This window comes from Musca domestica, unplaced genomic scaffold (assembly GCF_030504385.1).
Source record: "Musca domestica strain aabys unplaced genomic scaffold, Musca_domestica.polishedcontigs.V.1.1 27, whole genome shotgun sequence".
In the NCBI taxonomy this organism is placed as follows: domain Eukaryota; kingdom Metazoa; phylum Arthropoda; class Insecta; order Diptera; family Muscidae; genus Musca; species Musca domestica.
Window position 1 is genome coordinate 5,459,327 of NW_026712286.1, and position 22,703 is coordinate 5,482,029.

Here is a 22,703-nt window from a genome sequence, read left to right on the forward strand (position 1 = left end):
CTCTCTGGCACCCCAGCTCGTCCATGGCGACTCTCTGGTCCTCCAGCTTGTCTATGGAGACTCTCTGTCCCTTCAGCTCGTCTATAGAGACTCTTTGGCCCTTCAGGTCGTATATAGCCCTTCAGTTCATCTAAAGAGACTCTCTGGCTCTACACCTTTTCTATGGAGACCCTCTGGCCCTCCAGCTCGTCTATGGAGACTCTCTGGCCCTCCAGCTCGTCTATAGAGACTCTCTGGCTAACCAGCTCGTCTATAGAGACTCTCTGGCCAACCAGCTCGTCTATAGAGACTCTCTGGCCAACCAGCTCGTCTATAGAGACTCTCTGGCCAACCAGCTCGTCTATAGAGACTCTCTGGCCAACCAGCTCGACTATAGAGACTCTCTGGCCCACCAGCTCGTATATAGAGACTCTCTGGCCAACCAGCTTGTCTATGAAGACTCTCTGGCCCTCCAGCTCGTCTATGGAGACTCTCTGGCCCTCCACCTCGTCTATGGAGACTCTCTGGCACCCCAGCTCGTCCATGGAGACTCTATGTCCCTTCAGCTCGTCTATAGAGACTCTTTGGCCCTTCAGGTCGTATATAGCCCTTCAGTTCATCTAAAGAGACTCTCTGGCTCTACAGCTTTTCTATGGAGACCCTCTGCCCCTCCAACTCGTCTATGGAGACTCTCTGGTCCTCCAGCTCGTCTTTAGGTACTTTCTGGCCCTGCTATTGAGACTTTCACACCCTCAGCTTGTCTGTGGACGCTCCCTGACCTTCTGCTCGTCTATCCATAAGCACTACTTAACTGAAATCCGTATAAGCAAAATTTTACCAATTTTTTTATATTTTTATTCATCCTTAAAAAACTTTTCCATAGCCGTTTCATTGACATAGCCGAAATGCCATTTCTGTTCCGGCTTTGTGAGATCACAAAAATTGACAAAAACTCCACCCGTTGCCGGCTCCATCTCCATGCAGCGTTGCTGATATGACTCTTTACCCTGGACCAGCATTTGGGTATTGCGATCATAATACCACCATTGATTGCCACCACGATTGTGACAGGGCCACAGCCAAATGGGGGCATTTGAAGTCCAGCTTTGCACTTCCAAACAATTGCCATGATGCTGCAGATCTCGGCGAAAACCCAAATGCCATTTTTGGGCATCGTAGGGATATTTTAGGTCCGGCGAACAGGACTTTAGGACATTTTTAAGTTCTTGACGTGGTTCCACGTGCTGCATATCTAAACAAAGTTCGGGTCGGGCCAAACTTTGTATGGCACCACTGGCAAAATCTGGCGGCTTTACCGGCGGATAGGCCTTGAGCAAATCGGGGGCAATGTTTTGCATGAACCACTTGAAGGGTTTGCATTGCAGTTGGCTTCTCAGTTGTTTTTGTTCCCTGAGATCTCCCGGCTCAATTTGATTGAGTTTGGGTATGTGTTCGTACAGATAGTCCTTGTACTCATCCATCCACACCTCGGCCACACGTTTGTAGTTCTGGAAATTTTGAAATATTAGTCGTGGAATTTTTACCTCGTTTTCCACATTACCTTCGATATGAAATCATCTTTCCGCTTGGTATAGCTCACAGCAAACTCTGGTGAGCGATACAAATGACCCACCCTGGAGCAGGGCACCTCCAAAAGCCGACCACCACAAAGCCATATCTTAAAACTCAATTCATATTGTTCGGCACCCCAAATTTCCAAACCCCTGTCATAGCCACCCAACTGCCAAAAATATTCCCTGCCAATGGCAAAGAGACCACCATTCATTATGGGATTGTTATGGGGTTCTGGATCCATGGCCTCTTCCTCTTTCAGCAAAGGCAATTGTACATAATTGAACTGCCAATTGAAGCCACCCCGGGAGGACATGCCACCTTGGTACTCTAACGTATCATATTTGATAATGTCAATAATGGGCGTGGTCGTGGTATTGGGATTTTCCACAATTGGCGCCAATAGGGGAGGCAACCAATTCTCATTCACCTCAACATGGGCATCAAGAAATACCAAAACATCGCATCTAGCTTGACGGGCTCCAACCAAACGGGCTCGTATTAAGCCTTCTCGTTGTTGTAAGTTAATCTGCTGCAACTTTTGGGGGAAGTTCTCAGCTAAGTATTTTTCTAAATCCTTTTGCTCGTCTTTATTTAAGGATTCGCTAAAATCATTGACAAGTATAATTTCCAGGAATAACTCGTCGGGAGTTCGATCCCATATGCTATATAGGGTCCGGAGCAATACTGAGGGTTCTTCATTGTAGTAGACAATGATAATACTGCAGCTGGGCAGTTGAGCAGGGTACAGTTTCGCTTTGCATCTGAAAGAAAAAGGAGGAGTAAAATGCACAAACCATCAAAAATTAAAAGGCTGGAGCTCAACCAAAAGCTTGTGGTCATTTTGGCCTCCTAAAAAGGCACTTCATCTCTTGAGACTCTCTGACCTTCAGCTCGTCCTTAGAGACTTTCTGGCCTTCAGCTCGGCTATAGAGACTCTGTGACCCTCGTCTCATTTCTAGAGACTCTCTGACCTTTATCTCGTCTCTGTAGATTATATGACCTTCAGCTCGGTTATAGAGACTCCCTGACCTTTGTCTCATTTCTAGAGACTATCTGACCTTTAGATCGTCTCTGGAGACTCCCATTTCTAGAGACTATCTGACCTTTAGATCGTCTCTGGAGACTCTCTGACTTTCAGCTCGTCTCTGGAGACTCTCTGGCCATCAGCTCGTCTCAAAAGACTCTCTGATCCTTCAGCTCGTCTATAAAAACTCTCTGACCTTCATCTCGGCTATAGAGTTTCTCTGACCATCAACTCGTCTCTAGAGTCTCTCCCTTCAGCTCGTTTTAGAGACTATCTGAACATAAGCTCGTCTTCGGAGACTCTTCGACAAACACTGCGTGCTGTCCAGCCCATTCATAGAAACTGTCTGACCTTCTGTCTGTAGAGATTCTCAGGCTCCTCAATCGTCGATGGACATTCTCTGGGTCTGCATTTTTCTTTTCTTTTGAGATCTCTCGGTTCTTCAGCTCCCATTCTGGTCAAGTAAAACTTCCTAAAGCTTTAGGTAATCCAAAGAGACTTCCGAATTGTTATCCCCCATACGATTACTAAATGAGCCTCTGCAAATCTGAAATGAATCCCTAAGCCTTCAGAGATTCTCTTACTCTTCAACTTTTCTATGGAGACTCTCTACAACTTTAGTTCGTCCCGAGGGACTCCCTACCACTAATGCTACTTTCAATGGATTCTCCGTCCTTCCAGCTCCTCCATGGAAAACCTCACCACCTCTTTTTTGAAAGCTTTCTATTTTTCAGCTCTCCTTCAGTTAATGAAGTAAGACTGCCTGAAGCTACAGCTGCTCTAGAAAGACTTTCGAGTTTTAATCTCCCACACGATTACTAAGTGGGCTTCGGAAACTCTAGAAGGACTCCCCAAGTCTTCAGAGGTCTCTGACTTTTTAACTCTCCTGTGGAGACCCTCTGCGACTTCATTTCCTTCGACGGACTCCCTGCCACTTAAGCTTCCCTCAAGGGTTTCCCCGCCCTTCCAGTTTCTGTATAGAAACTCCTGGTTCTGTATCTCTTGTGCAGATACCTCCCGGTCTTTCAACTCCCGCTCCCATCTGACCATCCCAGTGGGAATCTAGAGAGTTTGCCTGACGCATCAACTCGCGTAAAAAGAACCGAACTGAACCGATATGTCCTCTAGAGAGATTTTCTGCGTTTTTGGTCCCACAAACTACCTGGGCATCCAGTTACTTTAGACGGATTCCACAGGCCTTCAGCTTGCCTACCGCCCGTCCCGCCCGTACCTGGCCATTTAAACTTGTCTAAAAGATCCGATGGAAACAATCAAGCCCTCCGGCTCATCTAAAAAGACTGTCTGGCATTTATCTCCTTTCCAGAGGCATATAGAGGCCCAGGTGCATCAGTAGGTATATAGCCACCGTTCACTTCCTCTCGAAAGAGGCTCTGTCCATGTAGACCTTTTTGAGTGGGTCTCTGGTCTTCAGCTCGTCAGTTAGTATGGGAATATTCGAAGTCTTTCGGATCGTCCACAGAAATTCTTGGTCCTCAGCTCTTTTAATATAATCTCTTATTAACCCGCGTTTAAGTTCCATCTATCTTGAACGATTCTCTAAGTAATTTTGTCTCTACTTCTCTTTAGCGACTTTATTCTATTTGGTCTCCCGTTTGATTAGCTCCAACGTTTCTTTTGTGGAATCCAATCACATAATGTAGATCATAGTTTTTAGAAGCACCCCCCTTATGCGAACTTCTCTATTCTACTGGCAATTTAGCGGGTTATTCGTTTAATTTATTCGGCACACGTTTTGATTGAGTAAACAAAGCTAGCTTAGCTATTGGCACCTCTTTCCATGTTTCGCACTCTATGCCCGACCTCAAAGTGGCCTAAATACCTCTCCTTTCCTCTCCCCATCGAAAAATTGCTTTAGTCACACTCTCACTTACTTTTTATGTCTGGTATCGGGAACCGTCCGCCGCAATGGTAAACTCTCAGAGAGTCGAACATTGAAACCGGTTAACTTTATGCCATTGCCGTTTTGGTTGTTGCTGTTGCTGTAACGTTGGCCAATATTAAACGGTGGTGGTTGTGTCAATTGTTGATCGCCGTTTGCGTTTGCCAAGTCGCTTGGTCGCCATGTATGCCAATCACGTAATTGCCGATTTGTGCTAGAGACGGCTACGTGTTGCCGTGTCTTGAGATTCTGAGGAATTGAATGTTGCCGCTGTGAGCGTTTGAAAAATGTTAACAGCGCAACATTTTCCGCACCATAGCCGATTAGACCCGCACTGTAGACGATAATTAGCAGAATGGTTAGAACGCTCAAAGAGAATAGCAGCAGCAGCAGATACGACGTCACTTTCCGACTGAACTGATAACGTAACAGAGAGTAAGAGTGTTTGGAGCGGATCATGGCGTGCGACTGATTTTTGGTTTGGTGTGGAGAATAGTAAACAAAACAAGATCACAACGCTTGTGAATGGGAAGGTTGGGGAGCAGGTAAAAGCGACAGCATTGCAGAGGTGGAGATTAAAGCAAAAAGCTTTACAAAATGCATTTTATGAAAGCCCCTGATAAAGCTTTTTAAAAATGAGGAAATAGACGATCCTTAAAAAAGCTCTTAGCAGTTAACAAAGAGACGTTAATATTTGAAAATATTTTTGATTTTTTTTAAATATTGTAATTTATTTTAAATATTATTTTCTGAAAATATGAAAACCAAAAAATTTGAGCTGAAATGGATTTTTTTTAAAAATTCTTAAAACTTTTCGCCATCAATTACCAAAGTATGCCCTTATTTCCTTCCTCGTATTTCCTTATAACGGTATCGAAGCTTCCAATTTCATCCCAACTTTCAGGAGGATCATTTCGTTTTACAATTTCCCAAAAATATCTTCTTCAGTCAAACCATGCTTGGCCAAGTACTCTCTCGACCAATCATCGATTTTCTTTTGCAGCGCGGGAGACAACTCATCCTTGAAGGAGCCCACAATGCCACGGCGCATAAATCTAATAAAGATTAACAAAAAACCGTTAGCAATTTTTATTATTTCATATTCAAACTAAGTCCACTCACTGGAACTCCTCCTTGGCGCTTGGCACCTGGCCCTTTATTGTGTCGGTCAGATTTGTTTGATTATTCCCTGGAAATTCAAAAAAATATGTTTCAAAAAATCCTATAGCCTCCCCTCTTTCACTCTCCCCCATCCTTACCTTTCATATTTTCAAATGACAAATGATTCAAAATATTCTCCATTTCCTCCTTGGTCAGTTGTGGTCGTTCGAGGAATTTACACAACTTTTCAATAACCTTACCCAAATCCCCTTTCATCTCTTCGTAGGTGGTAAAGAAAATATTCGGCTCATTGCGCATCTTCCAAAAGTCCACAATGTGGGTCCAAAAACAGGTATACATTGTTTCATTGTTCATAAAATCCTCGGCAAAATCGTCCAAATTATCACCACTCCAGGAGCCAAGATTTTTCAAGAAGTGATATGAGGAGACAACCACATCCTTGCAATTGCGGGCCACATAGATTATCTGTAAAGGAAAAAATTGAAAAAATACAATCAAATCAACATAACTTTTTCCGGACCAGCGGAGCGTAAGCCAAAAGTAATCTTGATGAGGCAAAAGTAATCAGGGAGTCTCTATAGACGAGCTGAAGACTCAGGGAGTCTATACAGACGAGCTGAAGGCTCAGGGAGTCTCTATAGACGAGCTGAAGGCTCAAAAAGTCTCTATAGACGAGCTGAAGGCTCAGGGAATCTCTATAGATGAGCTTAAGGCTCAGGCAGTCTCTATGGACGAGCTGAAGGCTCAGGGAGTCTCTATAGGCGAACTGAGGGTTCTTTAGGGAGTCTCTATAGACGAGCTGAAGGCTCCTCAGGGAGTCTCTATAGACGAGCTGAAGGCTCCTCAGGGAGTCTCTATAGACGAGCTGAAGGCTCCTCAGGGAGTCTCTATAGAGGAGCTGAAGGCTCCTCAGGGAGTCTCTATAGACGAGCTGAAGGCTCCTCAGGGAGTCTCTATAGACGAGCTGAAGGCTCCTCAGGCTGTCTCTATATACGAGCTGAAGGCTTCTCAGGCTGTCTCTATAGACGAGCTGAAGGCTCCTCAGGCTGTCTCTATAGACGAGCTGAAGGCTCAGGGAGTCTCTATAGACGAGCTGAAGGCTCAAAAAGTCTCTATAGACGAGCTGAAGGATCAGGGAGTCTCTATAGATGAGCTGAAGGCTCAGGGAGTCTCTATAGACGAGCTGAAGGATCAGGGAGTCTCTATAGATGAGCTGAAGGCTCAGGGAGTCTCTATAGATGAGCTGAAGGCTCAGGAAGTCTCTATAGATGAGCTGAAGGCTTAGGTAGTCTCTATAGACGAGCTGAAGGCTCAGGGAGTCTCTATAGACGAACTGAAGGCCCAGGGAGTCTCTATAGATGAGCTGAAGGCTCAGGGAGTCTCTATAGACGAGCTGAAGGCTCAAAAAGTCTCTATAGACAAGCTGAAGTCACATGGAGTCTCTATAGACGAGCTGAAGGCTCAGGGAGTCTCTATAGACGAGCAGAAGGCTCAGGGAGTCTCTATAGACGAGCTGAAGGCTCAGGGAGTCTCTATAGACGAGCTGAAGGCTCAGGGAGTCTCTATAGACGGGTTGAAGGCTCAGGGAGTCTCTATAGACGAGCTGAAGGCTCAGGGAGTCTCTATAGACGAGCTGAAGGCTCAGGGAGTCTCTATAGACGAGCTGAAGGCTCAGGGAGTCTCTATAGACGAGCTGAAGGCTCAGGGAGTCTCTATAGACGAGCTGAAGGCTCAGGAAGTCTCTATAGACGAGCTGAAGGCTCAGGGAGTCTCTATAGACGAGCTGAAGGCTCAGGGAGTCTCTATGGACGAGCTGAAGGCTCAGGGAGTCTCTATTGACGAGGTGAAGGCTCATGGAGTCTCTATAGACGAGCTGAAGGCTCAGGGAGTCTCTATAGACGAGCTGAAGGCTCAAAAAGTCTCTATAGACGAGCTGAAGGCTCAGGGAGTCTCTATAGACGAGCTGAAGGCTCAGGGAGTCTCTATAGACGAGCTGAAGGCTCAGGGAGTCTCTATAGACGAGCTGAAGGCTCAGGGAGTCTCTATAGACCAGCTGAAGGCTCAGTGTGTCTCTATAGACGAGCTGAAGGCTCAGTGTGTCTCTATAGACGAGCTGAAGGCTCAGGGAGTCGCTATAGACGAGCTGAAGGCTCAGGGAGTCGCTATAGACGAGCTGAAGTCTCAGGGAGTCTCTACAGACGAGCTGAAGTCTCAGGGATTCTCTATAGAAGACCTGAAGGTCATGAAGTCTCTAAAGATAATCTATACGAGTCTCTATGGACCGCCTAAAGATCAGGGAGTCCCGGTGGACCACTTGAATGTCAGAGAGTCTTTATAAGAAACTTGAATGTGCGGTAGTTTCTGTAGACGACCTAAAGGTCAGGAAGGCTCCATAGACGACCTGAAGGTCAGGGAGTCTCTAAAGACGATTTGGAGATCAGGGTGTCTATATAAACGTCCTGAAGGTCAGGGGGTCTCTATTTTTGAAGATCACAAATTTTCGATAAACCACTTGAAAGTCAGGGAGTGACTATAGACGTATTGTAGAGCCTGTGACTCTATAGGAGAGCAGGCGATAAAATGGTATCCAAGACGTGCTCATTCTCCATGAGCGAGCTGAGGGGCGAAAAATTTTCCATAGATGAGCTGAAAGACCAAAGAGTATTCACAGACGATCTGTAGAATCAGAAAGCTTTCATAGATGACTTTGGTCGTCAGAGAGTCTCCACAGATTTTCTAAGGGGCCAAAGTGTCCCTTAAGTTTAGCCGAAGTGCAAGAGAGCCCCAGATGCGAGCTGGATTGCGGGGAAGTCTTCATAGACGTGCTGGAGGTCAGGGTGTCTCCTGAAGACCATGGGGTCTACAGGTCAAGTAGTCTTTATAGACGAGCCTTCATTGACAAAATGAAAGGCTAGCGTGTTTCCATTGACGAAGTGAAGAGCCAAGACTGCAAGTTGAAAAGCAACGGAGCTTCTAGAGACGAACAAACAGTCCAAGGAGTGTCCATAAATGGGCTAACGGACCAGGGAATCTCCATAGACGAGCTGCGGGTCCAATGAGTCTATGGAGACGAGCTGTCGGGCGAGAGAGTTTCTGCAGAGAAGGCGGCCGCTCATCTATAGAGACTCCCTTCTAATCGTCTATAAGACTCCCTTCGACTCATCTGTACAGACTCCTTTCTACTCGCATATAGAGCTTCCCTTCTGGCTACCTTCGACGTCTGTAGAGACTCCATTCTCCTGGCATATTAAGAGTCTTGTCAGATCCATTCGTTTCCCATCCATTCTCTCTCACTTTTTAGGCAGACGTCCTCCGGCTCTACTATACAGATACCCTCCTGACATTCAGGTCGTCAATTCGTACATATAGAGTCCTTCATGTGCCTTCGGCTTCTGCCCATTCACTCTCACATTTATCACATCTATATTTAATGAACTTACCTTCGTCTTCTTCTTCCAGATATCGAATGGCAATAAATTGGCTGGCAGATGCGTTTTCAAAACTCTTGGACTCGGTAAGTTTTTACATAGCTCCACAATATCTGGTAGATCGGGTTGTAGACCTCTGTGACTGAAAGATAACATTTTCTTAGCCGCTCCGCAAATAAAAAAAAAACATTCATTTGGCTTACTCTACAAATGGACTCCTCTCCCAAATGTGTAATTTTTTGGACTTTTCAAAATCCAAATTATTCATGAGCAACCAGGCGGTTTCCTGCATCCAGGTGGTGCCACATTTAATGAAGGTCACAATAAAGACATCATCATCGCGCACTTCCATATTGAGTATTTGGGGTAGGACTTCATCGAAACCAATGGTCAGGGTACACCAGGTTTCGGACCAGTTTTTCTTCAGCGGTATATCTGAACCTTCGGTGGCATATTGTTTCGATGCCATGTAGGCTCGTGGTGTGTCAATGGCACGTGACTGCAGCATTTTTTTTTTCGAATTGAATTTCAAAATTATGTTGTTCTCCCAACCAATTCTAAACTTAAACTAACCCACCCAAAAATAAGAACGCTACTCAAAATGGAATAGTACCAAGAGTGACCATATCAATGTTTTTGTTTAGTTTTATATTCTTTTTTTTTTTCAAGATAAGCAGTTGTTTTTTATGCTTGTCATTCTCGTTATCAGTTTCCAAAATTAATATTTTGAGTTTATGATTTGTTTGCCTGCTACAGCTGTGATTAGGAATGATAAACGTGACCGAAATATACAATCTAACCATTCTTATGTTTCTATGCAGAAAATGATAAATGAAAACAATTCTTCTCAGAGCTTTCCAAAAATGTCCTCCTCCTTGAGGTCATGCTGGGCCAAGAAGTTGCGAGACCAGTTGTCAATTTTCCTTTGGAGCTTTGGCGTCAGTTCGTCCTTGAAGGAACCCACAATGCCACGGCGCATAAATCTGGAAAAATCGAAATTTTCAAAAGAAATATTTCCAAATCCTAAAATCAAACTCACTGGAAATCATTGCTAATGGTAGGAACCTGCTCCCTCATCAAGGCCGTAATATTGGTTTGGTCATTACCTGCAAAAAAAAAAAAACACAGATCAAAATTCCTCCATGAAAAAACCTTTAGTTCCTAGAACGGACCCTTCATATTTTCAAACGACAAATGATTCAACATGTTTTCCATTTCCGCCGCCGTCAACTGTGGCCTTTGCAAAAATCCACACAACTTTTGCAAGACTCCCGGCAAATCTCTTTTCATCTCCTCGTAGGTTGTGAAAAACAGAAACGATTCATTACGCATTTTCCAAAAGTCCACAATATGCGACCAGAAACAGGTGTACATAATTTCATTGTTTATAAAATCCTCTGCGAATTCTTCCAAATTTGCACCTTTCCAGGAGCCAAGGTTCTTGGTGAAATGATAGGCAGAGACAATGACATCCTTGCAGTTACGGGCCACATAGATTATCTGAAAGAGAATTTGAAATTGAAGAAGGAGCATATCTTGGTATTTTACGAGAAGAGACATTCTGGGCTTCTATGGGAGATGATCTTAATCAGGTCTTCTATGAGAAAAGACATATGAAAGAAGGCCTTCTCATATAAGACTAGAAGAAAGACATGTCATAGAAGACGACAACAGGGTTTTCTCTGACAGAAGAGCAGCAGACGACCTTCTGGTCTTCTATAAGAGAAGATCTTCTTCTGGTCTTCTATGGGAGAAGACCCTCTTCTGGACTTCTTTGGGAGAAAACCTTCTTCTGGTCTTCTATGAATAGAAAGTTTGGTCTTCCTGAAGGGTCTCTTCTCTATTGGGAATTGCTAGTCCCTGACCCCTCTATTCCTCTACGGAGACTCGCTGGCAACTCGGCTCCTCTACAGAGACTTACTGGCCACTCGGCTCCTCTATGGAGACTCGCCGACCCCTCAGCTCTTCTACGGAGAGTCGCTGACCCTTCAGCTCATCTATGAAGACTCGCTAAACCTTCAGCTCATCTATGAAGACTCGCTGACCCTTCAGCTCACCTATTTAGTCACGCTGGTCCTCATCTCTTTTACATAGACTCAGCTCCTCTATGGAGACTCGCTCACCCCTCAGCTCCTCAATGGAGACCCGCTGACCTCTCAGCTCCTCTATGGAGATTCGCTGGCCCCACAGCCCCTCAACTTCTCTACGGAGACTCGCTGGACCTTTAACTCTTCTACACAGACTTGCGGGCCCCTCAACTCTTTTATGGAGACTCGTTAACCCCTAAGCTCCATCACGACGACCCGCTGACCCCCTAAGCTCCTCTACAGAGACTCTCTGGCACCTCAGCTCTTCTACGGAGGCTCCCTGACCCCTCATCTCCTCTACAGAGACTCACGGGCCCCTGAGCTATTCAATAAATACTTCCCAACTCCTCAACTCTGCGACAGCGATTTCTAGCCCTTCAAATCACTTAAAGATATTCCAAGGAACTTTTACTTCGGCTTGCCCCTGGACACTCTATGGACCTGTAACTCACCCTAATATCCTTCACTTAACTCACTTAACCTCACTTAACCTTTAGGTCGTCTGTGGAGACTCGGTGATTCTTTGGCTTATCTATGGAATGTAGCTGACCCTTCCGGGATCCTGCTCACCTTCATAGATAGGGTGGCATGTTAGCTTGTCTATGAAGACTCTCTGTCCCTTCCGTTCACCCAATGAGAATGTTGAGGCCCTATGGACACTCTTTAACCATCCAGCTTATGTATGAAAACTAGATGTTCCTTCATCTTTCCTATTAAGACTTTATGGCTCTCTACTGTCATCTGTGTACATCTCCTAGCCCTCCTGACCACATACGAAGACTTCCTGGCCCTTTTACACCTCTCCATAGACTTCATGGTATTTTAGCTCATCTATAGAGGTATCCTGGTCCTTTAGCTCGTCGCTTGAGATTCTAAGCCTCCCTTTCGTCTTTCATAACTTTGTGGTTCTTATGAAATTTCGGTGGCCCATAGGTCGTCTATTACGACCTCTTGGGCCTTTTCGCCCATAGGGACTTCTGGTCATTCAGTTTTTTTTTTTTTTTTTTTTTTTTCAATAGACTCCATGGCTCTTTAGCTCGCTTATGAAGACTCTCTTGACCCTCAGCTCACTTATGAATACTCCTCCTCCTAAAAAGACCAACTCTCCCATAGAAACTCCCTGTATCTTCAGTTTTGAAGTTTCCTCACGGTCCTTGTACTTCCTTGTAAAGTAAGTGTCTCTCTCAACTCGCCAAAAAATCCCCATGTTCTTTATTTGCTTTTTTCTTTCAATATTACCTTTACATTCTTTTTCCATATCTCCAGTGGCAATAAATTGGCCGGCATATGGGTCTTAATGACCCGTGGACTGGGTGCAGTCTTGCAAAATTCAATGGCATTGGGGGCACCCACATTGAAACCGTGATTGCTAAACCGAAAAATACTTAATTTTTTAATCCTTTTTTTATGAAAACAAGTTCTTACTCCAAAAATGGGCTCCGCTCCCACACATGGACCTGTTTACAACGCTCAAAATCCAAATTATTCATTAGCAACCAGGTGGCTTCCTGCATCCAGGTGGTGCCACATTTTATGAAGGTCACAACGAATATATCATCCGAACGTATTTCCATGTTCAGTATTTCGGGTAGGACATTATCGAACTCTGCCGATAGGGTACACCAGGTTTCGGACCAATTTTTCGTAAGAGGTATATCTCGGCCCTCTGTGGCATATTGTTTGGTAGAGAATAGCGCCCGAGGCGCCGATATTGAACGAGATTTTAACATTGCCCGCTGATGGTTTATTTTGAGTGGTTATCTTCGCGAAATCTTAAATAGAACTGAAGAATTTCAATAAATTCAAATTATTATTTGTCATGGCCGTTCGTTGTTGTTGTTTGCTTTTGTTTATTAATCTCATTGAGAGTGAAGAGCCATAAAGTGAGAATTGTCAGAACAGTTCTCCGTGGATATTGAATGAGATATTATCGTTCCGAATATTCTAAATATTTTTTGTGCACCTCTTCGCGAAATCTTATATAGAACTGAAGTGAAAATTTGCATTTTATTGTTGTTGTTTTTCTTGATTAATCTCAATGAGAGGGGAGAGCCATGAAGTGAGAATTGCCAAAAGAATTATTTTGTATGGGTGTTTGCTAGACTCTCACAGATACATTTGTTTGCGGGATAGCGTTTTATAATATTTATTTGTGACCCAAAACCAATTTAGATAAAAAAATGTATAATCTAGCAACAGAACGACTAAATATTTAAGATATTTTATGGATATGTACTTTGTTTATACCCTTCAGTTCGTTGATGACTTATGGTAAAATTTTATGGGGAATATTTTTGCCTTCAACACCACCCTTCTGTAAAATACTTCATTTTAGGCCATACAATCCAACTCTCAAAAGGTACAACTTAACACCCAAAATCTGCTTGATTTTGATGTTGAGGTTCCGAACTGAGGTGTATTTCAACATCCATTGTAAAATTACATGATGAAAATTTTTCTACATTATTCCGACATATATAAGCAGGAAATAAAGAACACTTTTCCAAAAAAAATAGGACCCAAAAGTCAAACCCCAAAAGGTTGAAAACTCTACAGAAAAAATGTCTTTAAAAAATCCTCTGATGGGCTTGATAGATAGGGAATCGCCATAGACGAAACCAAGGGACTTAGAGCTTTTGTAGAAGAACCTAAGATCCAAGTAGTCGCTGTGGACAAACTAAAGGACCTAGTAAACTTTATGGACGGAGCAAAGGGCCATTTAGGCGCAATAGGAAATCTGTAAAGAACCAGGGAAGCTATAGACGAGCTAGAGGTATGGATACCTTTGTAAGCTACCTGAAGGTCTAGGAGGAAATTATAGGTAAGCTGAGGAAGGATGAGGTCTTTATAGTCCATATCCAAGATGCTTAAAATGTTTCCGAAAAATATGTTCTTAAATTTCCTCTGCAATACGGGAGAGCTTATTAGATAGGGAGTCGCCGTGGACGAGACCAAGGGCCTTGGAACTTTTATAGAAGAGTCGGAGATTCAAGTAGTCTCTATAAACAAACTTAAGGGCTTAGCAGACTTTATTGACAGAGCAAAAGGCCATGGAGACGTTATTGTAAGTCTAAAGGACCAGGGAAGCTATAGACGAGCTAGAGGTATGCATGTCTTTGTAAGCTAACTGAAGGTTTAGGAAGAAATCATAGTTAAGGTGAGGGGGATGGGGTCTTTTAAATCCATATCCAAGATGCTTAAAATGTTTCCAAAAAATGTCCTTAGAATTTCTCTGTAATACTGAGGAGGTTAAAAGATATGAAGTCGCCGTAGACGAGACCAAGGGCCTTGAAGCTTTTATAGAAGACCCGGAGATTCAAGTAGTATCCATAGAAGAACTAAAGGACCTAGCAGACTTTATAGGCAGAGCAAAAGGCCACGGAGAAGCTATAGTAAATCTAAAGGATCCGCAAATCTATAGAAGAATGAATGATTTGTAGGAAAGCTAAGGGCTCTGGGGTCGTCATATACCAGATAAACGGCAAAGAATCTCGATAGATAAACTGAAAGGCGGGCGAGTCTTCATATGTAGACAAGGGGCCATGAAAACCCTTTAGAAAAACTAAAGGGTCAGGGAATTTTATAGGCGAGCTAAAGGTTAAGGAAGACTTTGTGGCTCTTTTAGAAAAGTCGGATATTCAAGTAGTCTCTATAGACGAACTAAAGGGCCTTGCAGACTTTATAGACAGAGCAAAGAGCCATGGAGGCGCTATAGGAAATCTAAATGGACGAGCTAAAGGGACGGATATATTTATAGGTGTGGTGAAACTCAAGGTATGATTTGCAAAAAAAACTAAGGGGCTGGGGACTTCATATTCAGACAAACGGCTAAGAATCTCGATAGATAAACTGAAAGGTGGACGAGTCTCCATATGTAGACAAGGAGCCATGAAAACGCTCTAGAAAAACTAAAGGGTCAGGGAATCTTATAGGCGAGCTAAAGGTCAAGGAAGACTTTATGGCTCTTTTAGAAGAGCAGAAGATTCAAGTAGTCTCCATAGACAAACTGAAGGGCCTAGCAGACTTTATAGACAGGGCAAAATGACATGGAGGCGCTATAGGAAATCTAAATGACCAGGAAATTTATGGACGAGCTGAAGGGACGTATATCTTTGTAGGCTAGCTGAAGAAGGCTTAATAGGTAAGCTGGTGTCGTCATATAAAGACATTTAAATTGAAAAGCCTTGGTTTTGTACAAAAAAAAATTAACAAATTAATCTAAAAAAAAATTAAATCTACTTAAATTTAAATAAAAACAACAAGAATTTATAATTTTCCAAAAATATCCTCCTCCGTCAGACCATGCTTGGCCAAAAAGTCCCGGGACCAGTTATCGATTTTCGCTTGCAATTCCGGTGTCAATTCGTCTTTGAAAGAGCCAACAATACCACGGCGCATAAATCTGGAAGAATAAAAATGAAAGAGATTAGAAATAAGACAGTCAGAGGGAGAGGGGAGGACAAGGGACTTCTTTAAGAACAATAAAGGAGAAGGAGACAGTGAGTTCATTGGAAGACTCCTTTCAAGATTAATCAAAGTCTAAGGAGTCTTTTGTAGAAGAACTGAAAAGCAGTACACCTCTGAAAGTGAGCTTCGCCCCACAGCTTCTCTACAAAGAATACTTTGCTCATACTTACTGAAAATCATCATTGGCCGTTGTTATGTGCTGTTTCAACACTGTCGTGATATTTGCCTTGTCATTATCTGAAAATATCATTCTCGTTAGGCATAAACCATTATTGCCATAAAGTCTCAAAATTTATTTACCTTTCATTTTATTGAACGACAAATGATCCAATGTCTTCTGCAACTCCTCCTCGCTCAGCTGAGGTCGACCCAAGAAATCACATAACCTCTGTACGACTCCACCCAAATTCCGTTTCATTTCTTCGTAGGTAACGAAAAAGATATGCTCCTCGTTGCGCATTTTCCAAAAGTCCACAATGTGTGACCAATAGTTGCAGTACAAAATTTCATCGTTGAGGAAATCGGTGACAAAATCTTCGATATTATCACCGGCCCACAGGCGTAGGTTTTTAGCAAAATGATAGGAGGACACAACGACATCTTTGCAGTTGCGAGCAACGTAGATGACCTGGAAGAGGCGAGGAGGGGAGAGGGGAGGGAGAATAAAGAAAAAATAATTAATAAAATTGTATTTTATCTGACATTGCGAAAAAGTAAAAATGTCCTTTAAAATGTATTTCAAAGAAGTAAAAATATTCTTCAAAAGTAAAAATATCCTTAAACAGATTTCCAAAAATATCCTTAAAAGTATTCCAATAATATCCTTAAAAGTATTCCAAAAATATCCATTAAAAGTATTGTAAAATATAAACAAAAATCCACGTCCTTATGTCCTTGAAGAAAAAATGTAAGAAATCCACGCCCCTTGGTCTTTAACAAAAAATATTTTAAAAATCCACGTCCTTAGGTCCTTAAAAAATATTTTAAAAATCCACGTCCTTAGGTCCTTAAAAAATATTTTAAAAATCCACGTCCTTAGGTCCTTAAAAAAATATTTTAAAAATCCACGTTCTTAGGACCTTAAAATATTAAAAAAAAAATCCAGGTCCTTAGGACCTTAAAAATATTAAAAAAATCCAGGTCCTTGAAAATATATAAAAATTCCACGTCCTTAATTCTTAAAAAAATATTTAATATTTTAAAGATGTACGTCCATAGGTTCTTGACAAAAATATTTAAAAGTCCAAGCTCTTAGGTCCTTGACAAAAAAATTTCAAAGATCTACGTCCTTAGGTCCTTGAAAAAATTATTTAAAAAATCCACGTCCTTAAAAAATCCATGTCCATAGATCCTTGACGAAAAAATTTAAAAAATCCATGTCCTTAGGTCCTTGACAAAAAATATTTAAGAAATCCATGTCCATAGTTCCTTGACGAAAAGTGTTTAAGACAAGAATCCATATCCTTAGATCCTTGACCAAAAAAAAATTAAAAATCCATGTCCTTAGATCCTTTACAAAAATATTTTAAAGATCTACGTCGATAGTTCCTTGACAAAAATATTTAAAAAATCAAAGACCTGAGGTCCATCACAAAAATATTTCAAAAATCCGAATCTTTAGGTCCTTGACAAAAATATTTAAGAAATCCATGTCCTTAGACCCTTGACGAAAATATTTTAAAGATCTACGTCTATAGATCTTTGACAAAAAATTTAAAAAAATCACATCCTTCGGTCCTGGACAAAAATATTTAAAAAATCAAAAACCTGAGGTCCATGACAAAAATATTTCAAAAATCCGTGTCTTTAGGTCCTTGACAAAAATATTTAAAAATCCACGTCCTTAGGTCTTAACAAAAATATTTTAAAAATCCGTGTCTTTAGGTCCTTGACAAAAATATTTAAAAATCCACGTCCTTAGGTCTTAACAAAAATATTTTAAAAACCTACGTCCTTAGGTTCTTAAACAAAAAATATTTTAAAAATCCACGTCCTTAGGTCCTTGACAAAAATATTTAGAAATCCGAGTCCTAAGGTCCTTGGCAAAAATATTTTAAAGATCCAAGTCCAAGTCCTAAGTATTTAAAAACTGATGTCTTTAGGTCCCTGACAAAAATATTTAAAAAATCCAAGACCTATAAAATCCGAGTCCTTTAGTCCTTTACATAAATATTTAAAAAACCACATCCTTAGAATCTTTACAAAAACATTAAAAAAAACCAAAAAGAAAAATCTACGCCCTTAGATTCTTGACAAAAATATTTAAATAATCCACGTCCTTGGGTCCTTGACAAAAATATTTTTTGAAAATCCACATTAAAAGGCCAGATTGTTCTGGAAACAAATATCCTTTGCAAATAATAAAAAAATGTTTTAAAACCAGATTGTTCTTAAATATGTGTTTGAAAAATCTAGCTTTAAAATTCAGAAGATCCTTAGAAAATGTCTTTTAAAAATCCGCCTTTAAGTTTTAGATGTTTCATTGAAACAATGTCCTTTAAAAGTGCAGGTTTAAAGGTCAAATGTTCCTTCAAAAAAATGGCCCTTGGACAGATATTCATGAAAATCCAACTCCAAAGGATTGTAGATCCTTGAAGATATATTTTTTAAAAATCTATGTTTAAAGGACTGCTAATCCTTGTCAAGATATTCGTAAAAAATCTAGTTTAAAGAACTCTTAATCCTTGAAGAAAATTTCTCTTCAAAAAAACAGTGCTGTTGGTCCTTAAAAAACAATTTTTAATTGATTATGGATTCTCAACTTTTTTCGAAAATCCGAATTTAAAGATTTTTTGGGTCCTTGAAAAGATTGAGAATCCTTGAAAATTATTCCAGAAATAAATCCTTCTAAATTCTAAAGGAAAATAAGTTGTGTGTGCTTAAAAAATTATTCTTTAGAAATCCAAATTTAAAAGATATTTGTTCTTTCTAAGGACCTTTCAAAAAAATCCTTAAAAATCCAAGTCCTTGATCCCTAAGAAGACATATATTTTTGCCCACCTTGAACTCCTTTCTTACCTTGGTCTTTTGTTGCCAAATCTGCCTGGGCACCAAATTCGCTGGCATGTGGGTCTTCAGTAAACGGGGACTGGTCAGAGTTTTACTGTATTCCACGACATTGGGAGCAGTGGTGACAATGCCATGGAAACTGCAAGACAACATTTGACAATTAACACCCTCACACACCCTCAAACTTATTTCCGTTTTCAACTTACTCCAAAAACGGTGAACGCTGGGTCTGGGGCAATTCTTTGCTCTTGGCAAAATCTAAATTATTCAACAACAACCAGGCGGTCTCTTGCATCCAGGTGGTGCCACACTTGATAAATGTCACAATAAAGACATCATCCGGCCGCACTTCATAGTTTAAAACCTCCCCGAGAACGGTGTCGAAGGGTTGTGGCAAGGTACACCAGGTTTCGGACCAATCTTTTTGCAATGGAATATTTGGATCGGCGGCAGCATATTGTTTCATTTCAAAGGCCCGTCTGGGATTTGGAGCACCTTCCGTTTTGCAGCGGGATTTGAACATGATGCAAATTTAATTTTTTATTTTAAAAATCACTCTTAATTTCTAATGACCGTTTCGCTTAGCGGCTCTCCGAATACTGATAGAGTTTTCTTCCATTGGCAATGAATTTAAAATCAAACCTCCAACCGGCTTATCTTGTCCCTTGAAAATAGAAACAATAACAAAACTTAAAAAACAACAACAACTTATCGCCGCATGGGTGAGGGGCTCATCAGCTATTATCATTGTTATGCCCGCCCGCCCATGTAATCCCCGTATTTGTTGCCATTGACAAAATTTACCCATAATCATGATAATGGCCTAAGTCCATAGATGATTGTAAATGTATCTACACATGTTTGTAGTGGATGTGTAATCATATCAAACACAACAACTTCTGATAAGACCGCCACGGGTAGAAGTGATAAGAAATTTTGCCTAGTCCAACAACAACAAAAATGTGAGTTAAACGTGATTCGTGAACTATTTTTTGCAGAGATTTACCGATTGTTTTGTATTTTTTTATTTCGGGGTAAACAAAATGACATGGCAGAAAATGATGGTTTGATTGGTTGTTTGACTGGAAAATAACCTAGTTTTGATTAAAATAAAAATGGCAACAGCGATGATGTATGTGCGCACGGTTATGGGGATCTTGAGAGTTCTGACTATCTCTGATGGCAGGAAAATCAAATGCACTTGCCTTTATAGATATAGACTAGAAATTGTAATCAATATCATCGCACTTTTCGGAAATTAAAAGACAATTGATCTAAAGATTAAAACCAATAGTCAATGTCCTTTAAAAATTCATTTTTAAAAGTCAAATGGTCCTTCCAAAATATTCTGTAAAATTTCAATTTAAAGGTCGGGCCGTCCTTGAAAAAAATATTCTTAAAAATATTTAAAAAATCTAGATCTTTAGGACCTTTACAAAAATATTTAATATTTTAAAGATGTACGTCCATAGGTCCTTGACAAAAAAATATTAAAGATCTACGTCCTTAGGTCCTTGAAAAATGTATTTAAAAAATCCACGTCCTTAGATCCTTGAGAAAAATATTTAAAAAATCCATGTATATAGATCCTTAACGAAAAAATTTAAAAAAATCATGTCCTTAGGTCCTTGACAAAAATATTTTAAAGAACTACGTCCATAGGTCCTTGACAAAAAATATTTAAGAAATCCATGTCCTTAGATCCTCAACGAAAATATTTTTAAGATCTACGTCCATAGGTCTTTGACAAAATTTTTAAAAAAATCCAAGTCCTTAGGTCCTTGACAAAATTTAAAAAATCAAAGTCCTAAGGTTCATGACAAAAATATTTCAAATAAATAAAAATGATAAAAATATTTAAAAAATCCGAGTCTTTAGGTCCTTGACAAAAATACTTAAAAAATCCGAGTCTTTAGGTCCTTGACAAAAATACTTAAAAAACACGTCCTTAGGACCTTAACAAAAAATATTTTAAAAATCCACGTCCTTAGGCCCTTGACAAAAATATTTAAAAAAATCATGTCCTTAGGTCCTTAACAAAACTATTTTAAAGATCCACAACAAAAATATTTTAAAGATCCAAGGCCTAAGGTCCATGAAAAAAAATTTTTCTAAATCCGAGTCCTAAGTCCTTGGCAAAAATATTTTTAAAATCCACGTCCTTGGCAAAAATATTTGTAAAATCTACGTCCTTGGCAAAAATATTTTTATCTACGTTAAATCTACGTTTCAAATTCATAAAGTCCTTGGAAATTGTCCTTCAAAAATCCGACTTTAAGTTTCAGATGTTTCATTGAATGAAACACCTTTAAAAATGGTAATATGGTCCTTCAAAAATATTCTTTAAAATTTTAACTTAAAAGGTCGGGCTGTCCTTGAAAAAAAATATTCTTAAAAATCCGCATTTAAAAGACTAACTTTTCGAAAAATAAAACTTCGTAAAAAATCGCAATACATCCTTGAGAAAAATATTCCTTAAAAAATTCATATTTTAAGGTCCTTAAGAGAAGGATATGTAAAGAATATGTTTTTCCTTGCGGAAAATGTTCTAAAAAAATTCACGGTTATCAATCCTTAATGAAAATACTTCATAAAATCAACGTTTGAAGGACTATCGATCCTTTATAGAAATATTCCTGAAATTCACATTTAAAAGGAGTATTGACCCCGAAAAGATTATCCGTAAATAAGCCACTTTAATAGTCTGTGGATCCTTGCAAAAAAAATATTCTTAAAATATCCACATTTCAAGGACTTTTTTATTCTCCAAATCAAAATAATCTTCAAAGACAAGGTTTTAAGGACTAGTGATCCTTAAAAAAAATATATTTTCAAATTATCACTTTTTATGGCATTTGACCAGATTTGTTTGAAAATAAACATTTTTACATTTGAGAATGTGTCTGTATTAATTCAAAGTTCCTTAAAATTGCCCATTTAAAGTCCAACTCTTTTTTTTTGAAAAAAATATTCTTTAAAAATCCCTCATTAAATTTTTTTTTCAAAAACCACATTTGAAAAAATTTTCCTCCGAAAAAAAAAAATTCTTTAAAAATCCGTCATGAAACCTCGGACTGTCCAGGCAAAAAAAAATATTCTTGAAAATCCACATTTAAAGGATTTGTGCATCCTTCGAAGAAATGTTTTTAAACATCCAGGTCTCAAGAACTGTGTATCCTTGAAAGAAATATTCTCAAAAATTCGCATTTAAAATCCTGATGGTACTTGGAAAAATATGCATTAAAAATCCACGTTTAAAGCTTCGATAGTCCTCAAATAATATCCTTTTGAAATCCTAGAATTCCCTTAAAAATATATTTCGAATTTAAAAATGTTGTCTTGGTGTTTCCATGGTATTGTTCCCTGTGTCCCCAATCTCGTAGAATACGAAAAACTTTATCCAGTCTCCGTTTATTGAAGTAGCTGAATTTTTCAATTGGATATGCAAGGTTTTTTGTAGTTTCCGAAATTTTTATATATATTCGGAGTTAGTCTCCCTTTGCTAATACACCGCCATATTAACTTATTTATGTGAGAGCTTTAAGTCTGTTCAACCGGCGATTATTTTTGCAACAAACAAAGGCCTTAATTTCACATATTCATGCATGTTTGCGAGCTCAATTAAAAACACATTTAACTTATATTTGACTTAAATTTTTAGGAGCGTAGCTATACACACGTTCGAAAGACAATTTCTTAAATATCATTCAGAAATATTTAAAGAAACCTGTGACCGAAAAGAAAATAAAAGAAAAAACTCCTTTGCTTTGCTGAGGATACTATGCTTAATTTCTGTTCCGATTCATGTGCATTACCAATATGATCCTCTGCATTTAAAAACAAGTAAAAAAACTGTAAGTTCGGCCGAGCCGAACTTTGAATACCCTCCACCATTTGGTACAAATTTGGCAAGTTTCAAAAAAAACTCTGTTAAAATCTTAAAAATACCGAAAGTAGCCGTATATTAGGGTCTATACGACGACGTGGACCTGTATAGGCCACTTTTGTCATGGCTATTAAAATATTCAAATGCGAAACTTGAAAAAAATCTGTTTATAATGTAGCTAAAATCATCCAATTACCGTATATAGGGAAGTACCATGGGGGTTATA

At 39.9% G+C, this 22,703-nt stretch overlaps 4 protein-coding genes across 4 annotated transcripts; all 4 read right to left on the reverse strand.

Annotated features, from left to right (window-relative positions):
- Nucleotides 1–831: 831 nt before the first annotated feature.
- LOC101895460 (polypeptide N-acetylgalactosaminyltransferase 8-like) lies at nt 832–5,075 on the reverse strand. The gene is made up of 3 exons (XM_005175813.4): nt 4,471–5,075; nt 1,541–2,315; nt 832–1,487 (listed from the first exon to the last, which is right to left on the reverse strand). Exons 1-3 carry the CDS (start codon nt 4,935–4,937, stop codon nt 834–836), a joined length of 1,896 nt encoding a protein of 631 aa, XP_005175870.1. The 5' UTR covers nt 4,938–5,075; the 3' UTR covers nt 832–833.
- A 263-nt stretch (nt 5,076–5,338) lies between these two features.
- LOC101893174 (sulfotransferase 1 family member D1) lies at nt 5,339–9,643 on the reverse strand. The gene is made up of 5 exons (XM_020038192.2): nt 9,232–9,643; nt 9,041–9,170; nt 5,738–6,065; nt 5,601–5,667; nt 5,339–5,533 (listed from the first exon to the last, which is right to left on the reverse strand). The coding sequence occupies exons 1-5, from the start codon at nt 9,534–9,536 to the stop codon at nt 5,398–5,400; spliced, it is 966 nt and encodes a 321-aa protein (XP_019893751.2). The 5' UTR covers nt 9,537–9,643; the 3' UTR covers nt 5,339–5,397.
- Nucleotides 9,644–9,714: 71 nt separating this feature from the next.
- Nucleotides 9,715–13,101, reverse strand: LOC131803078 (sulfotransferase 1 family member D1-like). Its single transcript, XM_059124020.1, has 5 exons — nt 12,541–13,101; nt 12,355–12,484; nt 10,201–10,528; nt 10,068–10,134; nt 9,715–10,011 (listed from the first exon to the last, which is right to left on the reverse strand). The coding sequence occupies exons 1-5, from the start codon at nt 12,843–12,845 to the stop codon at nt 9,876–9,878; spliced, it is 966 nt and encodes a 321-aa protein (XP_058980003.1). The 5' UTR covers nt 12,846–13,101; the 3' UTR covers nt 9,715–9,875.
- A 131-nt stretch (nt 13,102–13,232) lies between these two features.
- Nucleotides 13,233–19,207, reverse strand: LOC101893506 (sulfotransferase 1 family member D1). The gene is made up of 5 exons (XM_005175801.4): nt 18,798–19,207; nt 18,601–18,730; nt 15,883–16,210; nt 15,753–15,819; nt 13,233–15,517 (listed from the first exon to the last, which is right to left on the reverse strand). The coding sequence occupies exons 1-5, from the start codon at nt 19,112–19,114 to the stop codon at nt 15,382–15,384; spliced, it is 978 nt and encodes a 325-aa protein (XP_005175858.1). The 5' UTR covers nt 19,115–19,207; the 3' UTR covers nt 13,233–15,381.
- Nucleotides 19,208–22,703: the final 3,496 nt, after the last annotated feature.